This window comes from Salarias fasciatus, chromosome 7, assembly GCF_902148845.1.
Source record: "Salarias fasciatus chromosome 7, fSalaFa1.1, whole genome shotgun sequence".
Taxonomy (NCBI): Eukaryota; Metazoa; Chordata; class Actinopteri; order Blenniiformes; family Blenniidae; genus Salarias; species Salarias fasciatus.
Window position 1 is genome coordinate 15,913,368 of NC_043751.1, and position 22,135 is coordinate 15,935,502.

Genomic DNA, 22,135 nt, shown 5'->3' on the forward strand with positions numbered 1-22,135 from the left:
TTCTGTCATTCAAGTTCTGTCTCTCCAATACTGTGTCTAATTAAATGTCATGTAGAACACATGTCCACCTCTAAAGCAGGATTTTCCGGCCATGACCTAAACAACATAATCAAACACATGAAATAATTCTTACACTAAGAGATGTGGTACAAATTCAAAGAACATCGTTGGCCGGCAGATTAAATGATTATGTTTTTGGGTTGGATTTGCGAATATGGGCTGAATAAATTAGATTAGTGCATTGTTATACGAGCGTCGAACCCCATCCTTTAAAGCTGCAAAACAGACATTTAATTCTGGCTGTAAACCATCAGTGACATTCCATATGGGAGTAACAGAGGGAACGGTTTTTATTGCAGCCCTTTTAGTACTGCTTTGATCATGCAAAACTGCAATGCTAAGCTTGTTACTTATTATTCATCTCTGTCCAGCCCTGGCTGCAGCCATTATCAGCAACCATAATGAAAGAACCACACCGGATAACGAGAGCTGCAATAACGACCCACATAAATTAATCAGCTGCGCGATTTGACCGTGTAGGCATGTACAAACACACGATTATTACATACCAATGTCTTCGCTGGTATATAAATGTCCCTACGCCTATTTGAAGCGAAAAAAAATCGAGTTCGGCGTTACAAAGCAAGGAGGAGCAGCGGCTCTTTGTTAGCCCGCTAACGAGCACCGAGCTAGCTCGCAGCTAGTTAGCTGGCGGTTGGCTCATCCCCCAACAGGGAAACGATAACCAGGGATGACTAATTTCCGCGTCTCACATTTTAAAAATGTGTTCCGCCCCCCTCGCTGGCCTTGCTTATCATGATAGCCATTTCTACTAAAGACGCGTCCGATGTATCTTTACTCTTCCATTCCCGAAATTAATTCTAAAGTTCATCGAGATTGTTTCTTCCATTGGGTGATTTAGCATCACACCGGATAGCAGGCCCGGTGAGCCGCCGGTTTAGTGAGCTGCCCATCAAGCTAACGTTAGCCAGGCGGGTCTAATGGCCTAAAGAGGCGGATCACTTCAGCCTCCACGTTTGAAGTTAGCCTCCGATTCAGGGCTTTGATTTCACATTACATGGTAAGATTATGGGCAATATTATAACAAAACAGGAGCAAAACGTTAAAAGCGAATTGAAATCCGTGATTTTTTTTTTTTTAAAGACGGATAGATTTACTAATTTTCGTCATGTCTGGACAGGAGGGTCTCAGAGAGGCCAAAACTTACTCTGGTTTAGAAAAACAAAACATACAGGTGTAATGTACTTTTTGTTGTACAATACAAACACGTGACAACTAACTAGATCAGGATATAAACAATTGCTAGATTGAATGCTCCCCACACGAGGGAACAATGTAAACTGTCCTCTTTTTTTCAGATTAGAAAGACAAAATCAAACCTTCAACATTCATGATTTGAGGTTTGAGGTTTTGAGTGTGGCAACTTCCGAGTCTAAGCGTGGTCACACAGTCAACAGGGATTTCACGTCTTCAAAAACTTTGGGCCAACAGATTAGTCCACTTCAGATCTGACAGCTTCCTGACGAATGTCACGCATGTCAAAGATTGAAATGTTATAAATCAAATATCAGCAATGTCTGAAACTGGGTTTGTATCCTCTGGTACGAACAGAAAAGATTTGACAGATCTTCAGCCTTAAAGTTCGTCAGATCTACATTTAGATAAAGAATAACAGTCAGAATGTCAGTGTGGGGCGGCCTCTCGTACGTTGTGCATTGAGAAGTGATTTGTTGACGATCTGATTTAATAGTCTAGTCAGTAGTGTCTCCGTTTCAGGCAAAAATATGTGGTATAAGAAGTCGAACAGATATACACAAACCGTCTGACAGTTCATTACCGCATTTAGAGGAGTCTTTAAACAGTTTTCTATCATGTGGGTCCTCGTAACTCCCGTACGGAGGCTAACTTCACTGGCGTCCTCCAGGTTGTCCACATTCAATTAAACGCTCTCTGCAAGCGACAACACTCGCGGTCGTTTGTTGTTATTACGCAGTTGACAATGGACATTTGAACTGCTTGTTGAAGTCCGGTATCCATATTAAAACTGGAAGCACCACATTTGATTGAGCGAAATGCGTCTGTGTTTCACAACCTGACGCCGACGTCCTGTGCTCTCCGGTGGTCATTCCGCTTTAGCTAACAGCTAACCGGCAGAGACGTACCTCGATATCGTGTCCACAACACCAGCGACGCTGGAAAAAAAGATATCCAAACGTGTATCCGTCCTCAAAGATATGAAACAAGACGAGTATGGAGGCGACAGGCCCGATAGGGTTCTGTTTAGCGAACGCTGCGGTGCGGGCTTCTGTGACGCTTTCAAACAGGCAGCGGCGCAGTTCGCTTCAGATTGATGAAGAAACGGCTTTTGTTAAAGCGCCTGCGCCGCTCAGCGATGACCTCATAACCGTGACACACACACACACACACACACACACACACACACACACACACACACACACACACACACACACACACACACAGAGGTAAGACACATGACAATAAAAGTGGACAAGTCATACTTCAGTCATGCTGCACCTCAAATCAATCACACCCAACTTCAACACACACACACACACACACACACACACACACACACACACACACACACACACACACACACACACACGCACACACTCAAAGACAGGACTTGTGTGTTGTATGGACTTGCTCCTTACTTATTACTAAGCTGGTGAACAATCCACAGTGTACGTGCTTTTTACCTCTCTTGGCTGTAATCACCAATGGCATTCACTGGATAAATCATGCGTAAAAGCTGAATGGATGGGTGGATTAAGCAAACTGTCACAAGTAAACAGCGATCAACGAGGAGTGAAAATAGGATGACACTGATTGCAGCTGTTAAGCTGTGCACGGAAAGGAGAATATCCCTCATTTATAAAACTTCTGGTGGTTCACCTAAGAACATTAGGAAGTTCCTCACATGCAAGCATAATAGAAGAATTGCCTAATCATGTATCTTATTTCAGATAATACATACCAAAATATCAATATTTTATCTAATAATAGTGATGAGTCGTAGGCAAAATGACATGGTCATACAATATATTAGTCTTAGTTTTTAAATTTTGTGGAAAAAAAATCCCGACACCATCGACCCAGCCTTAATTCACTAGTAAACACTGCCCCCTGCTGGAATTTATTGACTTACAAATTAATGCCAAACCTATTTTAAATGAAACACTGAATCATGAAAGCATTTTTTTTGTCAGAGAAGATGAACATTTACATTAATGGCGTGACTGTGAGATCAGGAGGGGATCTGCTGAATTTCAAGGATGCAAACTTTCAGTCTTACTCGATTTGCAGATTCTTGCATTGCATTCACCCCCCAGCTGACCACATAGTTTTATGTTTGCAGTGAAGCTTTGTCTTTACGACAAAAATGCAGGTGTAGCTCCGCACCTTCCTTTCTCCACCCCCAGGTCGTGACCGCGCATTTAAAATTTAAAGCGTGGCGACGAAGGCGGTCGTGCACGCGCAGCGGAGGCTTGACGTCACTGAGGCGCCCTGGCTCTCCTGAGCCGCTGCTCCTGCTGGCGAAAAGATGGCAAAATCAGATACACGTTTATCCAGCTTCTAAACGTGAAATGCCCGCTTTTGCACCCGATTTCCGTCTGGTTGAAGATTCAGTGCTGGCGCCGATTGGAGCTGCAGCAGACAACGTGAAAGGTAGTTTGTTTGGAAGGATTTTTTTTTATATCTATGTATACCCCACTGGCTTTTGTGTTAGCGAGGAAAAACAGGGTATTCCGCTTGACCACATAAATCGGATGGACTAGTCTCCGTGTGTAACGGTGAGTTTAAGGTCAGGAGTGTGTTTGATCCGCCTAATGATCGCTGAAGGTGTGTGTGTGGACATGTGAACGAGGAAACCCGGAGCTTGAAAGCAGAAACGGCAGAGCACAGAGGGAGGAAAATGGATATGGTTTGATATGGGTGTCTCCAAAGCAGACGCTGTACGGTGTCGGCAGGATTGTGGAAAACGCTTTAATCCCGGTTAAATAACACATATTCTCACTCGGCACAGCCCGAACCGACCACATCAAACATCTATCCATCCATTCGTGTGCTTATTATTCATTTTATTGTAATTTTTTTCCTCATATCTTGGGGATTTTTTTCCCCCCTCACAACGTCCACCATGGACAATTCCCATTTCCCTCCCTTGCTAGTTTTAATCCTTAGAGTCAGCACAATGTACAGAGGATTCAGGAATTCACAGTCTATTTTACAGACAGTGTGAGCCATCGCACAAAGGTTAGAGAGGAGTGTAGCGGTGAGCAGAGAGGCAGCAGGAATGCAAGCCTGTGCTGTTAGCCGGTGCCATTAGCTGCTAGCAAGGCCACGCAGACTCAAGTTGAATAACTGTGCAGGGTATTTACTCCACACACACCAGAACAGTGTCAAACAAAAGAGCCTATTCACGACGATCCACAAATCATTTCCAGCATTAAATACCTGCGTTTCGACCGAAAGAGTGGGACTGAGTGTGCCGCAATCAAATTTGTATTTTATTGCAGACGACTCGAAATCTACTAGTCACTAAACTTCTGAATGCTTTTGTTGTAAAGCTTTTATTACACTGCGGATGATGTATTATGGGTGTAAACGTGTTAAAATTCATACCGTTATCTTAGCTGTCTGTGTACTGCAGGGTTATTCAAGGTAACTCGGTGAACCACACTCACCCTCAAAATGAACTGATGAGAAGATTCAAGCAAGAAAAGAAATCAGTGTTACTTAACAACACACCAACTGGATAATTTAAGTAAATAGATCCAAACGAAATGATAAAACTGGAAGCAGTTAATGGGATAAAGCTAAATCACAGTTCATAAGATGAATTCAGAGTTCTGCCTCCGTTTTATTGTTGGTGGAAAAACTAGTTTTAGTCCTGCTTCACTGACTTGACGTGCATTCAGTTGCTTTATTGTTTACAACAGCAGCTTTTGTGTGCTATTGTTGCCCAGTTTTAAAGCTCGGCTGTGTTCTCTTTTCAGATTGATGTCAGCGTCTGCAGAGCTGGATTACTCCCGTCAGAAGAGAAAAATCTGTTAGTGTCGTCTGGCTCTGAAAGTGGAGAGAATCGGACCTCTGGTGTATCATGATCATTGTGCCCGCTGTGCCCAGTTGAAGCAGGATCCCCGGCACACAGTATTCACGCTATCTGTGGGAGTCAGAGAGACGTCGGCGTGCTAGGTCACTTCAGCTGTCAGCTTCTGTCACCTGTCCCAGCGGAAGATGTACGGTAGCGCCCGCTCCGTCGGCAGGGGGGATGCCAATCACAGCGCGGGGAGGGATGCAGGCGGGACCGGCAGCCAGGGGTCCGGCCGTTCCCCCCGCCTCCCTCGCTCGCCCCGGATGGGACACCGTCGCACCAACAGCACCGGAGGCAGCGGAGGAGGACCCGGAGGTGCGGGAGGCAAGACCCTCTCCATGGAGAACATCCAGTCCCTCAACGCTGCGTACGCCACCTCGGGGCCGATGTACCTGAGCGATAACGAAGTCGCCATGGCGGGAGACCACCTTCCAAAGAGTGGCGGGACAGTGACGACGATGGGGAGGCAGAGGGTGACGTACGGTTCCAGAGGTAGCAGCAGTGGAGTCGTAGCCGCCAGCACTCCCAATATCTCCACCTCAGTGCCTGCTAATGCTGTGCTGCCAGCAGGCATGATGGCAGGCGACGCTCTGGCGTTTGGAGACCACCACATGGCCTCCACGGTGCCCCACTCTTTAAGGCAGGCCAGAGACAACACCATCCTTGACCTGCAGGCTCAACTGAAAGAGGTATTTGGCAAATTGTAGACTTGTTGAAGAAGCCTTTGAAGGTTCGGCCGACTGAATATTTATGCCTGTTTTTCCGGTTTCTCCAGGTTTTGCGCGAGAACGAGATGTTGCGGCGAGAGGTGGAGGTCAAGGAGAGCAAGCTCAGCTCTTCCATGAACTCCATCAAAACCTTCTGGAGTCCCGAGCTGAAAAAGGAGCGAGCGCTCAGGAAGGACGAGGTTTCCAAAATCACGGTTTGGAAGGAGCAATACCGTGTTATTCAGGACGAAGCGCAGGTGAGCATTTCCCAGGTTTTCTTCAGAGTGTGTCGACTTACTTTCCTGCAGATGCTGAATGTACTTGAGCAGAGAAATGCGCTTCACCGACTCAAAGTGTCAGCTTTAGTCTGAATGTGGTTCTCGTTCTATTCTCTCTGCATAGGTTAGGAGCAGTTTTTGAACATCTAGTTAATCCTCTTATATGCAGCTGTATGCTCATGCTTAGCAGATGAAAGAGCGTGTAAGTCTAATGGCTGTATTAGCATCTCTGTATGTTTGAGAGCGGCCTGGATGTGGAGAATAGGGAGGGGGGAAAAAATGCAGAGAAAGCTAATTTAGAAGCCGGTAGACGTGCAGTCGTACAACCTCAGAGAAATGAAAAGAAAGATAAGCACTTAGTCACAGGTTGTAGTAATAAAGAAGTGACTTTTTAAGCAAAATCCATGTTAATATTGAAGGAAAAAAAATGACACTATAAATTACAGGCCTTGACTGATGGAGCTGATGTCTTTGAAAGGTTTTAACTGAGATTTTATCAAATTTCTTATTCTGTCTCGTGACATTTTCTGTTTTAGTCTCGGAACCTTGCACCTTTTTGTTAAATCAGGCATATAACATAGCATTTCATCATCAAGTGTATTTATTTCTATTAATCCAATGAGTTATCCTGATGGTACAGCTGCAATGGTTTTTAATTTCTCTAGCTTTGTGTCAATGTTGTGCTAATTGCTCCTACTTAATATTTCCTGACATACAATAATGCAAGTTGCCACCTTTTCATCGTTAATCAAGTATGTATTTAACAAATGTAACAGGCTAAATAGGAACGAGGTCTTGCACTGTGTAGAACTTGAGAGAATTGGGTTTCATTAATGAGGAGAAATCGTCTTTGTTTCAGTGCGATTCTTAATGGATGGGCAGACCTGTATAATTTACTGTTTTCACTCCTGCTGAGTCACAGAATCACACTCTGGACTAATTCCCAGTAATGCCTGACTAGAGCGGGGCTAATCAGCGGGTGCTTTAATTTAAAGATGTCTGCTTTCATACATCTGCCTCCTCCTCCTCCTTCGCTGGCACACATGCTGTGCAAAGCATGGACACACACACACACACACACACACACACACACACACACACACACACACACACAGCCTCTGAGGCATTTGGATGATTATAGCTTTAGAGAAACTGCATTGCCCTGACTGTATGGAGGTTCATCTGCATGTATGTTTCAGCTGGTTTAGGCTGCAGCACTTCGAGTTGCTGTAGCGAATGTGTAGTATTATGTATGATGTTGATGCCTGCCCCATTTTTTTTTAATATAGAGACATCAAAAGTTTTGTCATGACTTGTTTTAACTTCTGTACATTTGAACCTGTGCTGAGGACAAAGTCTTGATTCATGGAGCTCGGCGTCATCCCGAATTGTGACTCGGCATATGGTTCAGTGTAGTCAGTGCATCATATCTCCTCTGTTTAGTGCTTTCTCAGCTCAGACACCTGACTGTTGTCTCTCCTCGGGCAGAGAGAGTGAGAACATGGGGGTTGAGGAAGGCGGAAGAGTGTGTTTGTGTGTGTGTGTGTGTGTGTGTTTGTGCGGATCGGCGCAGTCACAGCAGTGAGTCAGCCTTAGTCACGGGGTGGAGAAGGGTGATGGAAAGGGACTGTTAGTGAGAGGAGAGGTGAGAGTGTAAGAGGGAGGAGATGAGGCGAGAGCAGGCAAGGTAGCTGAACAGTGTGTTCGAGGAGGAGAGAGCAGTGCGAGCTGGTGGAGAGGGCGACAAAGGAAGGGGGGGGGGCAGGAGGCGGAGGACGGGGAGAAACCAAGGCAGACACTGACTTCTCCCTTTGTTCTGTCGTCTGAAAACGCTCACAGCTGGTTCAGAGCAGAGTGTAACACAGCCTTGTGTTACTGTCTCATCGTAGCCCTGCCAAGTGTCCGTGGCGTCAGATGCCGCACACAATGCAATACTATACTGGACCGATTGTGTTTCACCGCTTGTATTTCTCCGGGCATGAAATGTAACACTGTATACAAAGCACCGCCTGTTGCCAGTCAAGACATTTATGCATGTTTAGTCATGATTAGAAGCTGATTTTTACAAGACGTAACACAATCTGCTGCCGGGGTCCTGGAGTCTGTTCATCAGCCGCGGGATCGATGCACATTTCAGGTCATCTTCCTCAGCGTTAATCATATTTTTTAAGAAAAGTCTGCAAAAAAACGTGCGTCTCCTCTTTGCCTCCAGCATCTCCAGATGACTGTTCAGGCTCTTCAGGATGAGCTGAGGATCCAGAGGGACCTGAACCAACTGCTCCAGCAAGACCCCGCCAGCCAAGGGAGGGACCTCGCCCTGACGTCCGAGCCCACGGAGGAGAACTACCGCCGGCTGCACGGCGAGCACGAGAGGCAGGCAAAAGAGCTCTTCCTGCTGAGGAAGACCCTGGAGGAGATGGAGCTCAGGATCGATACGCAGAAACAAACTCTTGGAGCCCGAGACGAGTCCATCAAAAAACTTCTGGAGATGCTGCAGAGTAAAGGTGCATTTACCCAACAGAGACTCATTGATATAGATTTTTTTAAAATGCTTTTGCACGTGCTTTGTCATGTTGACAGAGGTGGTTTGCTTTGTGTGTCAGGGCCATCTGCCAAGGCGTCGGAGGAAGACCAGGAGAGGACCAGGAGGCTGGCCGATGCAGAGATGCACCGGCATCACCTGGAGAGTTTACTGGACCAGAGAGACCGAGAGATAACCGCACTAAGAGAGGTATCTCCCTCTTAATCATGTTACTTTCCTTCTTCATCTGTTTGACGCGTAACTGAACATTCCTGAAATGTGCTTCACGTCTGATCCAGCAGGAGCTGCACCGCCGATACGAAGGAACCCCCGAGTCCACCAAGACCAAGGCTCTGCAGACCGTCATCGACATGAAGGTCAGTGTGTGCAGATAGAAGTTTGCGTGTGTGTGTGTGTGTTTTTTGAGGTGTTTGGTCACATCGTGCTTTGTGTATTAACACACCCAGGACGCAAAAATCAACTCAATGGAGCGGAGCCTGAGGGACATGGAGGAGGAGCTCCTGATGATGAAGTCTAACGGTCTCCTCAGCTGCGAGGAGCGTCAAGAGGAGATGAAGCAGATGGAGGTGTACCGCAGTCACACCAAGTTCATGAAGAACAAGGTGAGAGGCAGCGGGGCCACGGTCGAGTCTGCCGAGCAGCTAAATGTCAAACATAAATCCCCATCCTCTCTCATTTGCCGTTCTCAGATGGAACAGGTGAAGCAGGACCTCTCCAGGAAAGACACGGAGCTGCTCGGGCTGCAGACTAAACTGGAGACGCTCACCAACCAGTTCTCAGACAGCAAGCAGCACATCGAAGTCCTGAAGGAGTCCCTCACCGCCAAAGAGCAGCGTGCCGCCATCCTGCAGACAGAGGTGCGTGTCGGTGCTAAATGGAAAGCTGAGATCAGCAGGTGCTTTTGGTGGAACAATCGGACAGACGGTTTAAAGTTGTTCGCCCTTTCCTGACCAGGTGGACGCTTTGCGTCTCCGCCTGGAGGAGAAGGAAGCGACGCTCAACAAGAAGAGCAAGCAGATCCAAGAGATGTCCGAAGAGAAGGGAACCCTCAACGGGGAAATTCACGATCTCAAGGACATGCTGGAGGTTAAGGAGCGCAAAGTCAACGTGCTACAAAAGAAGGTTAAAAACAGCCAAGTGTTATCCTCAAGACCCGTGTGGGGATTGTGTTTGTGAACTATTTCTGAAGTGCGGAGGCTTGTTTTCTTTCCCCTGGTGATCGCTGTGCTTGCTGCAGATTGAGAACCTGCAGGAGCAGCTGAGGGACAAAGAGAAGCAGATGAGCAGCCTGAAGGAGAGAGTGAAGTCCCTGCAGGCGGACACCTCCAACACCGACACTGCTCTCACCACACTAGAAGAGTCTCTTGCGGAAAAGGTGAAAATACAACGACATAAAGAGTTTTGGTGTATCCACCGTAGTTCAGTTACCTCCATGAAGGAACCTTGTGTGATCGTTTCCTCCACACCTCTGCAGGAGCGCATCATCGAGCGTCTAAAGGAGCAGCGAGACCGAGACGACCGGGAGAAGACGGAGGAGCTTGACCGGAACAAGAAGGACCTGAAGGAGCTGAAGGAGAGACTGAGTTTACTGCAGGGAGACCTGTCAGACAGAGAGGTGAGAAACAGTCACAGCTGTTGGCAAACTCCTGTCTGCTGTGATTCTTATCTTTTTGTTTTTTTTTTTCTCACTCTGGTGCCGTGTTAGTTTATTAAGATGGAACTCATTCATCTGTGCTTGTTTATTTGTGTGTGTTTGTGTTTGTGTTTGTGTGCCTAGACCTCTCTGTTGGACCTGAAGGAGCACGCATCCTCTCTGGCCTCCTCGGGGCTGAAGAAAGATTCCAAACTCAAGAGTCTAGAAATCACCTTGGAGCAGAAGAGAGAGGAGTGCCTCAAACTGGAGAACCACCTTAAAAGAGTGAGATATTTCAACCTCAGTAAACCTCTACAGGTCATCATGGTGATGTTGATATTTCTTCCGTTATGGTTTTTCTGTTAATGTTTGCTCTGTTAAATGACTTTTTGGGTTTGGAAAAGCACAGCGGTCAGCAAGTTTAGAAACTTGAACTTGAACTTTAATTTGTTTTTTTTGAGCTCTGATGGTGGCTGTCTGGAAGCTAAAGAAATTGATTGTGGAAAACCAGGAAGAACATTCCTTTCTTATTTTGTTTTCACCAAAAAATGCCTGTACAAGTTTACGTTATTTGTGAGAATTGAGCTTTATCTGAAAAAAATGCTGCAGCTAAATGTTGAGTTCAAATTACCAGTGGCAAGTCGGCATCCTGGTTTCCTAATTTATTCAATGCAGAAACAAAAAAGTGTCTTTTTTTTTTTTTTTTTAAGAATAAGATCAATTTCACAACTTCCTCATTCAAGAAACTGAAAGGAAGTGAAGCATGTAGAAGGAATGTCTCTGAAATAGCTTGAGGTTTGAAGATAAGCCAATCTTACAGAATCTGAATTTGTTGTCTGTTTTAGGAATTCTAGACACATAAAAGTTTCTTAGCCCAGTGACAGATTTATTTTTCCAAAACAAAAACATTTTCTCAAATATCAAATTACAGTAAAAGATATTCTTTACATCTGTAGTTGTAATGTTGCTTTCTGTGGTATTTAAAGCTCTCGGACATCATTAAATATGTGCAGATTTGCTCTTAATTACGTCCACAACGAATCCGCTCCTTTCTAATGTTGCTGCTGAGCCGATTCCTGACCAGCTTCTCCTCCTCCGGCAGGCTCAGAACGCGGCGCTGGAAGCTCAGGCCAACACCGAACTGGCAGAGCGCATTAAAAACCTCGAGCAGGAAGTGGCCCGCCACAGAGAGGACTCTGGGAAGGCGCAGGCCGAGGTCGACCGCCTCCTGGAGATTCTGCGGGAAATGGAGAATGAAAAGAACGACAAGGACAAGAAGATCAGTGAGCTGGAGAGGTGGGTCGAGATATGGACGCGTGTATTGTTGAATATCCAAACACAGTGAAGAGAAGCACTCTTCTCCTAATTGCCAACACCAGAGTGTTACAGCAGAGCCGATTCTTCTCGATCCTTGCTTGTTTTCTTGGTCTGAGTCTGCTTTTCTCTCTATTGCTCTCTTATCTTTACACTGGAAAACTCTCCTCCCATCAGTTTGGCCTCCAGGTTAGTGTTTAAACTTTCCTCCTCCCCCCTGACCGTCACATCCTTTTCTCTTTGTTCCCCTCTCACATTTCATCCCCTCGGTTTGCCTGCACCTCTCTTCAGAGTGCGTGGAGCCGCAAGGGATTGTCTCGTCCCGACATATTGAACTCTTTGTTTCTTAGACTCATTTTTCCACATCGGCCTCTTATTTTATTTTATTTTTTTTCTTCTTTTCTTTTTCACCCTGACTTGAATCAAAGACCGACTGTCTGAAAAACTTACCAAAGACAGTCAGTTGAGCTGCAGATGCAGCTGTCGAGTTTATTTAAAGAAAGAGCAGTCTGGTGGTTTTTTTTCCTGTGTGAATATTCATGTTTGACTGGGAAGCACCTCATAGCAGTGAGATTGAAACAGTCATAATGGGGCAAAAACTGAGCCATAGTGCATTGATACGGAAAGGGCTTGTTTCTGGATTTTTTTTTTTATCTTAACTCTTTAGTGACAGTATTGTTAACCCTGCGCCCTCCTGCGTCTGCTGGACTCCCTGCAGGCAAATGAAAGACCAGTCGAAAAAAGTGGCGACCCTGAAGCACAAGGAGCAGGTGGAGAAGAGCCGCAACGCCCGACTGATGGAGGAGGCCAGGAAGAGGGAGGACAACCTGTCTGAGAACTCCCAGCAGGTGAAGGTGAGGAATGCGCCTCTCCTGGGGGAACGTGCGCGCCCCGCGGGAACGGCCGGCCCGCGTTCGCCCAGTTAAAGCAAAAAAAAAAAAAAAAAAAACACTTTTATCACTTTCAGGACACTTTGCGGCAGAAGTCGGAGCGCATCGAGGAGCTGGAGGAGGCCCTGAGGGAGAGCGTTCAAATCACGGCGGAGCGAGAGATGGTGCTCGCACAGGAGGAGGCTGCCAGATCACACCAGGAGAAACAGGTGCAGAGCCTTCACACACACACACACGCACGCATGCACGCACGCACACACATGCATGACAAAGCAGTATTATTCAAGCCACAAGTACACGCGTATCTAAACTTGTATATTCTCGGATAAAGACGCCGCCTTCACTTGGTGTGATTTTTATCACCTTCTTTGCTGCCTCTGTTGAGTTGTTCTTCCTCTCCTCCTCCTCCTCCCTGTTCTCCTCCTCCTGCGTCCTCAGTTCTTTTATCTTTGCTTGTCGTTTTCTCTTGTTCTCTCTCCGCTACACACCGCCTCTCTGAAGCACTCACTCAAACCAATGCATGAGTCCAACCTCGCCCACATTAAGTGGTCTAAGGTATGAGCCCAGTATGTGTGACCTCCATCAGTGAGCAGCCCCCCCCGCCTCAGAGAGGGTGGACACAATAAAAGCAACACTCTTTTAAGTTCACGCAGTCGCGAGCAACAACCCTGCAAATGCGCTGTCCAGTAAAGTTTGGCTGTTTGTGGTGGATTTGAGTCTAATGTTGTTGGACTGTATCTTTTCGTGAAGCTCTCCCTCCAGAAAATTGTAACTTTGAATCGAGGTTTTCTTGCTAAATTAAAAAATTAAACGTTGTGCAAATTTTCTCCTTTAAAACGGCTGGAAAAAAAAAACAAACATGCATGCAACATCACATCGCACCCGCCGGTGTTACACAACATCTGTTCTGTTGTAGTTCTGAAGGGTCACACTAGAGTTAAAAAGTGGCCGAAAGTTTTGCACAGCAGTGGGGACGGACCCTCTGACGTTGGGTGAAACCAGCAGAAGAAAATCCCCGAGCAGGTGGCTTTATGCGCATAGAGAAAGATGCTTACATGTTCTTTTGCAGTCGTCACATTGTCTCAGAGCTGCAGTGATTACTGCTGATTTGTTTTGCAACATTGTCATCAATAATTTGTTACACACAAAAAAAAAATCTTGAGTAAAAAAAAAAACAAAAAAACACTGCAGCAGTTATTGTATTTATCATATCCATCAGTGTCATATGTGAAATTGGCTGCAAAACAAAATGTTTTCTCTGCAATGAATTCAACAAGCTCCTGGAGGGATTGGCCTTGTGTTGCTTTTGTTTCCAGCCTGATTATTTTATTTCTTTTTCAAACCTGATCTTTGCTCGTAAAATAATGCTCATGTGGTGGTCTGGTCATGCATCAAAATGACACTTAAACCGGTGATTGTGAAGGAGTCGTTCACTCTTGCTCCGCAAGTTGTGATTAAAGTGCATACTTATGTGAATATCAGGTGAATTAAATGTGATCCTGGAGTTTCTTGATCTAGAATACTTTACTCAGATGATATTTATTTATTTATTTTTTTAATTCTTTCACTGATGGAATCTTCAATGGATTGTGGTGTGTGTGTGTGTGTTCCCAGATGGAGGAGCTGCTGGGGGCCATGGAGAAGGTGAAGCAGGAGCTGGAGTCCATGAGGGCCAAGCTGTCCTCCACCCAGCAGTCCCTGTGTGAGAAAGAAGCGCACCTCACAACCCTGCGAGCTGAACGCAGGAAACACCTGGAGGAGGTGCTGGAAATGAAGTAAGAGACGCACACACACACACACACACACACACGCGCACACACACACACACACACACACAGAGCAGGGTGACACAGACACCGGATTATTGATCACTTCCGTAATCTTGTAAAATGTCATCCAGCTCTGGCGTCCGCCAGCTGGCAGGCTGATGTTATATGCACTGAATTATAAATGACCATCGAGTAATTCACCCTGTGGGTAAACCGTCTCTCCAACCCGGCAGGCAGGAGGCGCTGCTGGCCGCGATCAGCGAGAAGGACGCGAACATTGCACTACTGGAGCTGTCGTCCTCGAAGAAGAAGAAGACGCAGGACGAGGTGTCTCAGCTGAAGCGGGAGAAGGACCGACTGGTGCAGCAGCTCAAGCAGCAGGTGAGGAAGAAACCTCCAGACCGACGTGTTGCTGCTGTTCAGTCAGCGTCCGGACGACGGCGTGCGGCCACCAACATCCGATGGCGTTCTCCGTGACCTTTTTCTCCTTCCCTCTTTGATTGACAGACTCAGAACAGGATGAAGCTGATGGCGGATAACTACGAGGACGATCACCTGAAGACTGCACCTGATCACACCAATCACAAGCCCTCTCCAGATCAGGTAGTCTCACCAACCACCGGCCGTCACTCACTTTTCCTTCAGCTGAAAAACCTATCTCAGAGCGAGCTGAACGTCTTTCTTGTTGGTATTACCTACTAACCGAATGTTCCTTCCTAACGCTGCGGTCGGCTAACGTTGTGGCTAAACAGGATGATGAGGAGGGTATCTGGGCGTAGCCCGTCTTTTGCCCTCCCCCCCTCTCTCTCAGCCATTTTGTTCAGAAGGGTGAGCTCGTGTGAAAGACCCGGAGCCGTCACGTCTCTCTTTGTCGCATCACCGGCACATGTTCTCATCTGTCATTCGTTCGTGACGTCCACTTTGTCATTTCACGTGTCTCATTGTGATGCTGACAAACGCGTCTTTGTCTGACCTCACGCCGCCGCTGATCCATCGTACCGGCTCATATGTTTTTTGTTTTTTTGTGGCTGGGGATCAGTGTTTCGTTTGTGTGTGTGTGTTTTTTGTGTATTTACCCCAATCTGAAGCTTTGCAGCTTTGCATGCTGATGCTAATAATTCGCTTCTCATATTGCGGGCCACACAGTTTTAACTTTGGTGTAATGAGTCACTTTAAAAAAAACTCAAAATTGAATTGTGAACTTTAATATCTACAGTACAGAAAGCTGGCTCTGATGTGAGACGGTGATGGATTCACATGCATGAATACATGCATGAATATGGTTGTGATTTTTTTTTTCTCCCCCCTTTCAGTGAAATATTTGTTGTGAATTTTTTTTTTTTAATGTGTTGCATGTTCTTTCGTTCTATCCCACCATCAAAACTTGTATCGCAACATTTCCTCCGTTGACATTTCTGACACTCTCCTCTCTTTCGCAGATGATCCCCCCTCTTCTCGCCCTGTCTCAGAACCGCAGCAAGCTGAAGCTCTACATCGCCCACCTCACGGACCTCTGCCACGACCGGGACCCCAGCATCCTCAGCCAGCTCACGCCGCCCTCTCACTACCACCACAGCGACCCCGACGACTGGGAGAAGGAGCTCCAGAAGATGAGTGTCGAACAGGTAGAAGGAGGGCTCGATTTCCGTCTGAACACCACGGCAGCTCATACCTGGAACCGAGTATTAGAATATATATAATATAATCGAGAATTACCTTTAAAATCCGAATCTTTCTGTCCTGGTTGCAGCTGGAGCGAGAGCTGGAGGTGTGTGAGAAGGAGAGCGGGGAGCTGCAGGAGTATGCCAACTCCGTCCTCCAGCAGATCGCGGACTACTGCCCCGACATCCTGGAGCAGGTCGTCAACGCCCTGGAGGAGTCGTGCTGACAACTCTGAACCTCAGACGCAACCCGGCTGGGCCCAGGTGCCTCTACCTCCACCCCGACACAAGGCTCCTGGACGGGAAGGGAGGGACTCCGGTCCTCCTGTGCCCCCCCTCATCCACCCTGCGACAAACTCTCAGGGCCCGAGTGCTTTCCTGTCCCAGAGCCTGAGCTGGCTGATTCGCATGTGGACTGGTAAACGGAAAATAAAATTTAATGTAGATGTGCAAACCTCTGCACAAAGTCTTGGAGTCTACTGCCAACCTTCTTCTCCTGAGATGAAGCACAGATACCTTCTCGCTCTTTCACCCTCGATTTAAATGGTCTGGCTGGCTACAGGGCAGGAGGGCACTCGTCACCCCGGAGAGCTGGGGAGCTGCTACATCTGGAGGGGGGCGAGGAGGAGCGGAGTCCAGAGAGGCCGCTTCACAGAGCCGTGCAGACGCTCGTTTTATAACCTAGTCAGCGTTACTGCTCATGAGATAATGCTTTTTAACCAAAAAAAATAAAAATAAATCAGTCAATGCAGCATATTGTGGACCTGAGCTGTCGATCCGTCCGGAGAGCTCAGGTCAGGCTGAAGGTACTTGTGTGTGTGTGTGTGTGTGTGTGTGTGTGTGTGTGTGTGTGTGTGTGTGTTGTGTGTGTGTGTGTGTGTGTGTGTGTGTGTGTGTGTGTGTGTGTGTGTGTGTGTGTGTGTGTGTGTGTGTGTGTGTGTGTGTGTGTGTGTGTGTGTGTGTGTGTGTGTGTGTGTGTGTGTGTGTGTGTGTGTGTGTGTGTGTGTGTGTGTGTGTGTGTGTGTGTGTGTGTGTGGTCTGTGACTGGATCACTGGCATTAGAGGGGGATCAAGGCCTGACCTTTGACTCATGATCAAACATCAGATTTTAGTTATGTTCTCAATGGATGAGAGAGAGGACTTAAAAAAAACAAAGAGAGAGAAAAGAATAAGAAAAACAACAAACAAAGCTTTTATTGTTGGTGATGTGTTATTTTTTAGATGGTTTTGCACACTTGACGTCCACTTGTTTATGAGGTATGCAATGTTTCTTTTGAGAACGTTCTAGTGGCCTTGGAGCATGCACAGAGATCAGTACTGGACCTAAAGCAGGGATCGATGTTCCTCTGTAACACTGGTGCTAAGGCATGATGTAAGAATCTCCAATCTGATCCGCCGACCATCCAGACTCATCCAAAGTTTCTAAAGATGTTACTTAAAGCCCACCTGACCTTTTACTTTGACTGAATCGCCGCCGAAATCGAGCGATTTCCCCACTCCCTCCCTACCTTTTTTATATTTTTCCAGATCACTTTCAAAGTGATGCCTCCGTTGTAATTTTTTGAACTCTTCAGGGCTGAGGTTTTTAATTACTAAGTGCATCTACATTTACAGGAAAACGAAAGTCACTTTTCAGCAGATTTTTGACTTTTTAAGATCAGTTTGTAAATAACGTGGTACTTAAAAACACGTACAGTGACTGAATAAAGGTGATTAAGTGGAAGGTGTTGTGCATTCATTAAGACAAAAAAAAAAAAAACAATTCTGAAAAGTTCCAAGCAGTGCAGTTTGTCTTTTTGTGTCTAATTTTGTCTCCCAAGGACAAAATGTGTGTTTGTGACAGTACTGCCATAACTTGCGGAAAGTCATGTTCTATAGAGATAAATATATATATGAATATAATACATATAAATATATAAAATGTTTACTGTATCGATATGCATTGAATGTTTGCACAGAATCTGAAGAGCGGACCGCTCGTGAACAAAAATGAGCGTGGAGTTTAAGTGTCCTCAGCAGATACATGAGGAAAGAAGTGTCAAAAAAAAAAAGAAAAGAAACTAAAACAAACTTGTGTCAAAATAACGTGTGAAATTCAAATGTTTTCAAACCGTGACTGTGTGATGGGAGAGTACTTTTCTGCATTCATTTTCGAATAATTGTCTTTTTTTTTTTTTATAGATTTGTAAATGTATTATCCTGAGATTCAATGTTGTCAGCTTTCGGTTTCTTCCTCTCTTGATGTCTGTTTTGTGTGTTTTTTTTGTTTTTTTTTCTCGTTAATGTCAAAGGCAGACTGAGCCTGATGGATAAAAATAAGTGTCCAACCGTCCCCGACGTTACATGATATGTTGTAGAACTCGGTCATCACACATCTGGAAACAGATGTTTTCTCACAGATTACCTCCGTGTCGAGTTTCAGATGAGCTTGTGAGGACGGACTGGACAAAACACATGCCCTGGTGTTGCAAAGCGTCGGTTGGATGCTTGTTCTTGTTTTTTGTTTTTTCCTGCTTCTTGTCGGTCAAACCTCCAGATGGAGATGAATTTATTTCCGTTTAATTCCCTGACCTTTTTTTTTTTTTTTGTTCACCGCCTGGCTGAGAGAAGAAAGAAAGTGTTTGATTTCCCTTACTTTGGCCTCTGTGTCCCTGCCCTTGCCTTAATGTCCAGTCATCTCTTTTTCTTGACTCCTTACTGCAGAACACAGAGCTGATTAAGGGGCTTCTGTCCACTTCATGGTAAAAAATTTTTTTCTTTCTGCATTTGTATAAGAAATGTACTGCCTTCTGTCTGTTCGTGTCAAGAATCAAAACTGTGTAAAAAGAAAGCAAAACAGACATGTTTGTGAGTTCTTTGGATTTTGTATGTATGTAAATAAATAAATTATAAGCATTGCTTCTGTTAGTGATGGTGGTAACTTAAAGTGATGCAAACCAACACTTTTGATTGATAACTGATTTATAATGTGTGAAGGAAACCCCAGAAGCTTGGAATAATTTATGTATTTGTTTGCAGACACTATAGAAAAGGATGGATTTGGCTGGTTAGTGGTCTGCTTGTGGCTGTTCCTCTCGTTCTGAGCTGCTGCCTCAGACAGATCGTTAAATTAAAGGTTATGTATTTACTTCAGAAGGCACTGGAAAACACATCAATACCTTTTGAAATGCATACCGGTAAGCAAAGCTATCTGGACAAACGAAGGTGCAAAATTCAAAGCTGGTTTCCATCTTTATTCATAAATATCACTACTGTATGAATATAAAACAATCTTAAATTACGGCCTTTAAACAAATACTCTGACAGTATCAGTGGAAGCTCCTCAGAGTTGGGGGGGGAAAAAAAAGCAAAACACTGACGGACAGTTAAAAACAGCATTTCTCAAACCTGAACGTGACGGATCCACCGCTCTGAATCAATGTGACAGCTCCCTGCTCCAATGAATAAATCATCATCACCCTCCTCACCGGTGTCAGGAGCATGATGAAGAGCCACCCATTGAAATCAGCGGTATGGGAGCAGAGACGCCTCTCTTTACCCACGCAGGGCAGAGAAACGCCGCTGTACAAGTATTGCATATCATCACCTCGGTAGCTGTTCATTGCGACGCCTCGTGTTAATAAAAACCTTTAACAGCCGATACATTAATTTACTTCCTCAGGAATATGAAACATAGCCAACTATACATCAGTGAACAAAGGGACTGGAGTGATCCACCCACTTCAATTTGAAGTACAATTTTGTCAGCAAGTCATTTGATAAAAAAAAAAATTATTGGTTACACGAGTAAAAAATACATCAGCCATAAACAAAAAAAAAAATTCTATCAAAACTTCGATCCAAAGGTACGCCAGCCTTTCTGTTAAGAGTTAAAATAGCTAGTTATCATTCTGCTGAGAGATTCCACTTTATATCAAAATCTCCTTTCATATGTGAGTCATAAAAATATAATATCTAATCTAGTATTCAGCGACAGTAGGCACTCCTGTGTTTCGATGGCTGAGGTAGCTAGACAGTAAGAACTGTACACAGGCTGAGATTTAAGAGAAGAGAGCACAGGACTGGAAACAAGAGTCACAATAAGAGTGGAGGACTGCGGCGGAGGCCAACACAATTCCAGTGATTGATGCTGAGTCCCTCTCCGTGGTGTTTAGTCACAGTATAGAAGGTAATATTAAGAACAGGTGCAGGCAGGTCTGCCCAGGATACAACTGAGCAACATGTGGAAGCTTTCATCTCATCCTCTCGCTCTCCGTCACCTGCCACAGTCCCAGGTTTAACACTTTAAGGCATGGGAGCTGCGTGATCCTCTCCAGGCCTCTCTTGGTGATCTTCGTGCAGCCATACAGGTCGATCCCCGTCAGCTGAGTCAAGTGATCGGCTATCAGCTCCAACCCCTTGTCCGTGATCCGCACGCACTGCCCGATGTTAAGAGTCTTGAGTTCGTTCATCTGCCTCACCATGCGGTTGATGCCGTCGTCGCTGATGTGACAGGAGCACAGAGAGAGGGACTTGAGCTGGTACAGGCCCTGTGCGATGTACGCCATGCTCTGGTCTCCGATCTTGTCGCAGAAAGAGACGTCGAGCCCGGACAGCTGCAGGGAGCCCATAGCCAGGTGCATGATCCCGGTGTCGCTGATGTTGTCGCACGAGCGCAGGTTGAGGCTGCACAGGTGGGTCATATGCGACAGGTGGATCATGCCTGCGTCCGAGATCCCCCCACAGAAGCTGAGGTTGAGGACTTTGAGCTTGTTAAGACCTTTTGAGACGTGTTTGAGGGAAAGGTCAGTCAGCCTCTGACAGTCCTGCAAGGTCAACTTCTCCAGGGAGAGGCAGCCCTCCGCCGCACTGCGGGTCATCCCGGACAGGTGGCCGATGCCCACATCCGACACGTGCCTGCAGCTGCGCAGGTTAAGGCTCTTGAGTCTGTGCAAGCCCCAGGCGATGAGCAACAGGCCCGTGTTTGTGATGTTGCTGCATCCCCCGAGTTCAAGCACCTCCAGGTTTTTGAGGTACTGCGCGATCCTGCCCAGGCTGGAGTCGGTGATCTGCTTGCAAAGGCTGAGGTTGAGCACCTGCAGAGACGGGATGTCCTGCACAAAGGCATGTCCCAGACCATTGTCCGTCAGGTTGAAGCATCCACACAGGTTAAGGCTTTCGATCTGCGGCATCCCTTGGATCACGTAGCTGAGACTTCGCCTCAGGCTGAGGATCTGCACCTTCTTGATGCCCCGGGTCTGCAGGCTGGGGAACAGGGACGGGTTGGCTCGCCGCAGATGGAGCTTGGCTTCCACCCCCCTCCACACCGACTTGTGGTAGGACGCGTCCCTCCAGGAGGTGCACACTTGGGCAACTCTGCCTTTGTCTTTCACGTCCAGGTAGCTGAAAATAATGGCCAATATTTCCGGGAAAAGGCACGATACGTGTGTCTCCAGTTCAGACATGACTGCAGGTGGCTGCGGTGAGGCTTCTGGTGGAGTTTGCTGCGAGCTGCCGAAGTTGCTGTCTGGCCCGGCAGCGCGAGCTAACCGTCAGCTACATGAAGAACGAGCTAGCTGTTAGCCGCCTGTTAGCTTCGAGTGAAACAAACAAAATTCCTCCCATCTCGCCGGAGAGTTTGAGCACACGAAAGCCACAACCATCCACTCAGGTGGCGCGCAGACGGCGTGGCGGTAGATGGAGAGAAACTTCGTCAGGCAGAGGCAATATTTACCTAACGAGCTAGTAGTTAGCCTAGCGTTAGCCGTAGCTGCCTGAACTTAAGAGCTTCAGAGATGAACAACATCCAGGTCCGGGGCCGCTTCTTCCTCACTCCGGCCCATGGCGAGCAGAGTCCCAAACTTTGTAGTCTGTAGACGTCTTCATCGGCAGCGCATCTATTCAGCGGGAGTAGGACAGATGCCCGGGTCTTTGACCGTTGGTCGCATTTCGAGCAGCATCCCGGATCTGTACAATGAATAAACCATAAAGTGTGTCAGCTTTCAGGGAGTTCAGGGAGCAGCGCCCCCTGGCGGAGGGAACACGCGTCGCTGCACTTTGACAGCTCCACGGCTTGAAAGCTTTGCTTTTCGTCTTTGGTTTATAAACCATGTAGCACTTATTTTTGTAATAAAATAACATTATACTATTTAATAACCTATTTATCTCAGTTACCGTGCCGCAGGACTGCGGCTTCCCTGAGCAATAGTCTGACATTAAAGG

At 46.4% G+C, this 22,135-nt stretch overlaps 3 protein-coding genes across 13 annotated transcripts in view; 1 reads left to right on the forward strand and 2 right to left on the reverse strand.

The window, feature by feature from the left end:
* Positions 1-3,947, reverse strand: part of LOC115392500 (serine/threonine-protein kinase WNK1-like) — a 30,647-nt gene extending 26,700 nt beyond the window's left edge. For 2 of the 3 annotated variants that reach the window (XM_030097149.1, XM_030097147.1), the window contains exon 1: positions 2,184-2,353. The gene's annotated coding sequence lies outside the window, so the exon portion shown is untranslated. Of the gene's footprint in view, positions 1-2,183; positions 2,354-3,936 lie in introns of those variants that run through there. The other variant, XM_030097148.1, reaches the window with a different exon arrangement.
* LOC115392504 (ELKS/Rab6-interacting/CAST family member 1) lies at positions 3,555-16,774 on the forward strand. Of its 9 annotated transcripts, none has more exons than XM_030097160.1 (21): positions 3,555-3,836; positions 5,043-5,829; positions 5,916-6,104; positions 8,338-8,629; positions 8,729-8,856; positions 8,946-9,023; positions 9,114-9,269; positions 9,357-9,524; positions 9,622-9,789; positions 9,905-10,042; positions 10,142-10,282; positions 10,445-10,585; positions 11,403-11,596; positions 11,792-11,803; positions 12,333-12,468; positions 12,582-12,713; positions 14,119-14,279; positions 14,507-14,654; positions 14,781-14,876; positions 15,713-15,898; positions 16,024-16,773. In XM_030097160.1, the coding sequence occupies exons 2-21, from the start codon at positions 5,284-5,286 to the stop codon at positions 16,159-16,161; spliced, it is 3,348 nt and encodes a 1,115-aa protein (XP_029953020.1). In that variant the 5' UTR covers positions 3,555-3,836; positions 5,043-5,283; the 3' UTR covers positions 16,162-16,773. The 9 variants fall into 9 exon arrangements, with proteins under 9 accessions (XP_029953020.1, XP_029953022.1, XP_029953017.1 ...); XM_030097162.1 differs by having other exon boundaries at positions 8,949-9,023; XM_030097157.1 differs by having other exon boundaries at positions 8,949-9,023; positions 9,114-9,524; positions 16,024-16,774.
* A 2,374-nt stretch (positions 16,775-19,148) lies between these two features.
* LOC115392514 (F-box/LRR-repeat protein 14-like) lies at positions 19,149-21,908 on the reverse strand. Its single transcript, XM_030097183.1, has one exon. It carries the CDS (start codon positions 21,376-21,378, stop codon positions 20,167-20,169), a length of 1,212 nt encoding a protein of 403 aa, XP_029953043.1. The 5' UTR covers positions 21,379-21,908; the 3' UTR covers positions 19,149-20,166.
* Positions 21,909-22,135: the final 227 nt, after the last annotated feature.

Bases quoted from the DNA above. Each gene is read 5' to 3' on its own strand.
- LOC115392504 (XM_030097157.1), top strand. From the start codon at position 5,284: ATGTACGGTAGCGCCCGCTCCGTCGGCAGGGGGGATGCCAATCACAGC. The intron at 5,830-5,915 runs GTATTTGGCAAA...CGGTTTCTCCAG, and splicing joins TGCAGGCTCAACTGAAAGAG to GTTTTGCGCGAGAACGAGAT. The intron at 9,525-9,621 runs GTGCGTGTCGGT...TTTCCTGACCAG, and splicing joins CCGCCATCCTGCAGACAGAG to GTGGACGCTTTGCGTCTCCG.
- LOC115392514 (XM_030097183.1), bottom strand. From the start codon at position 21,378: ATGTCTGAACTGGAGACACACGTATCGTGCCTTTTCCCGGAAATATTG.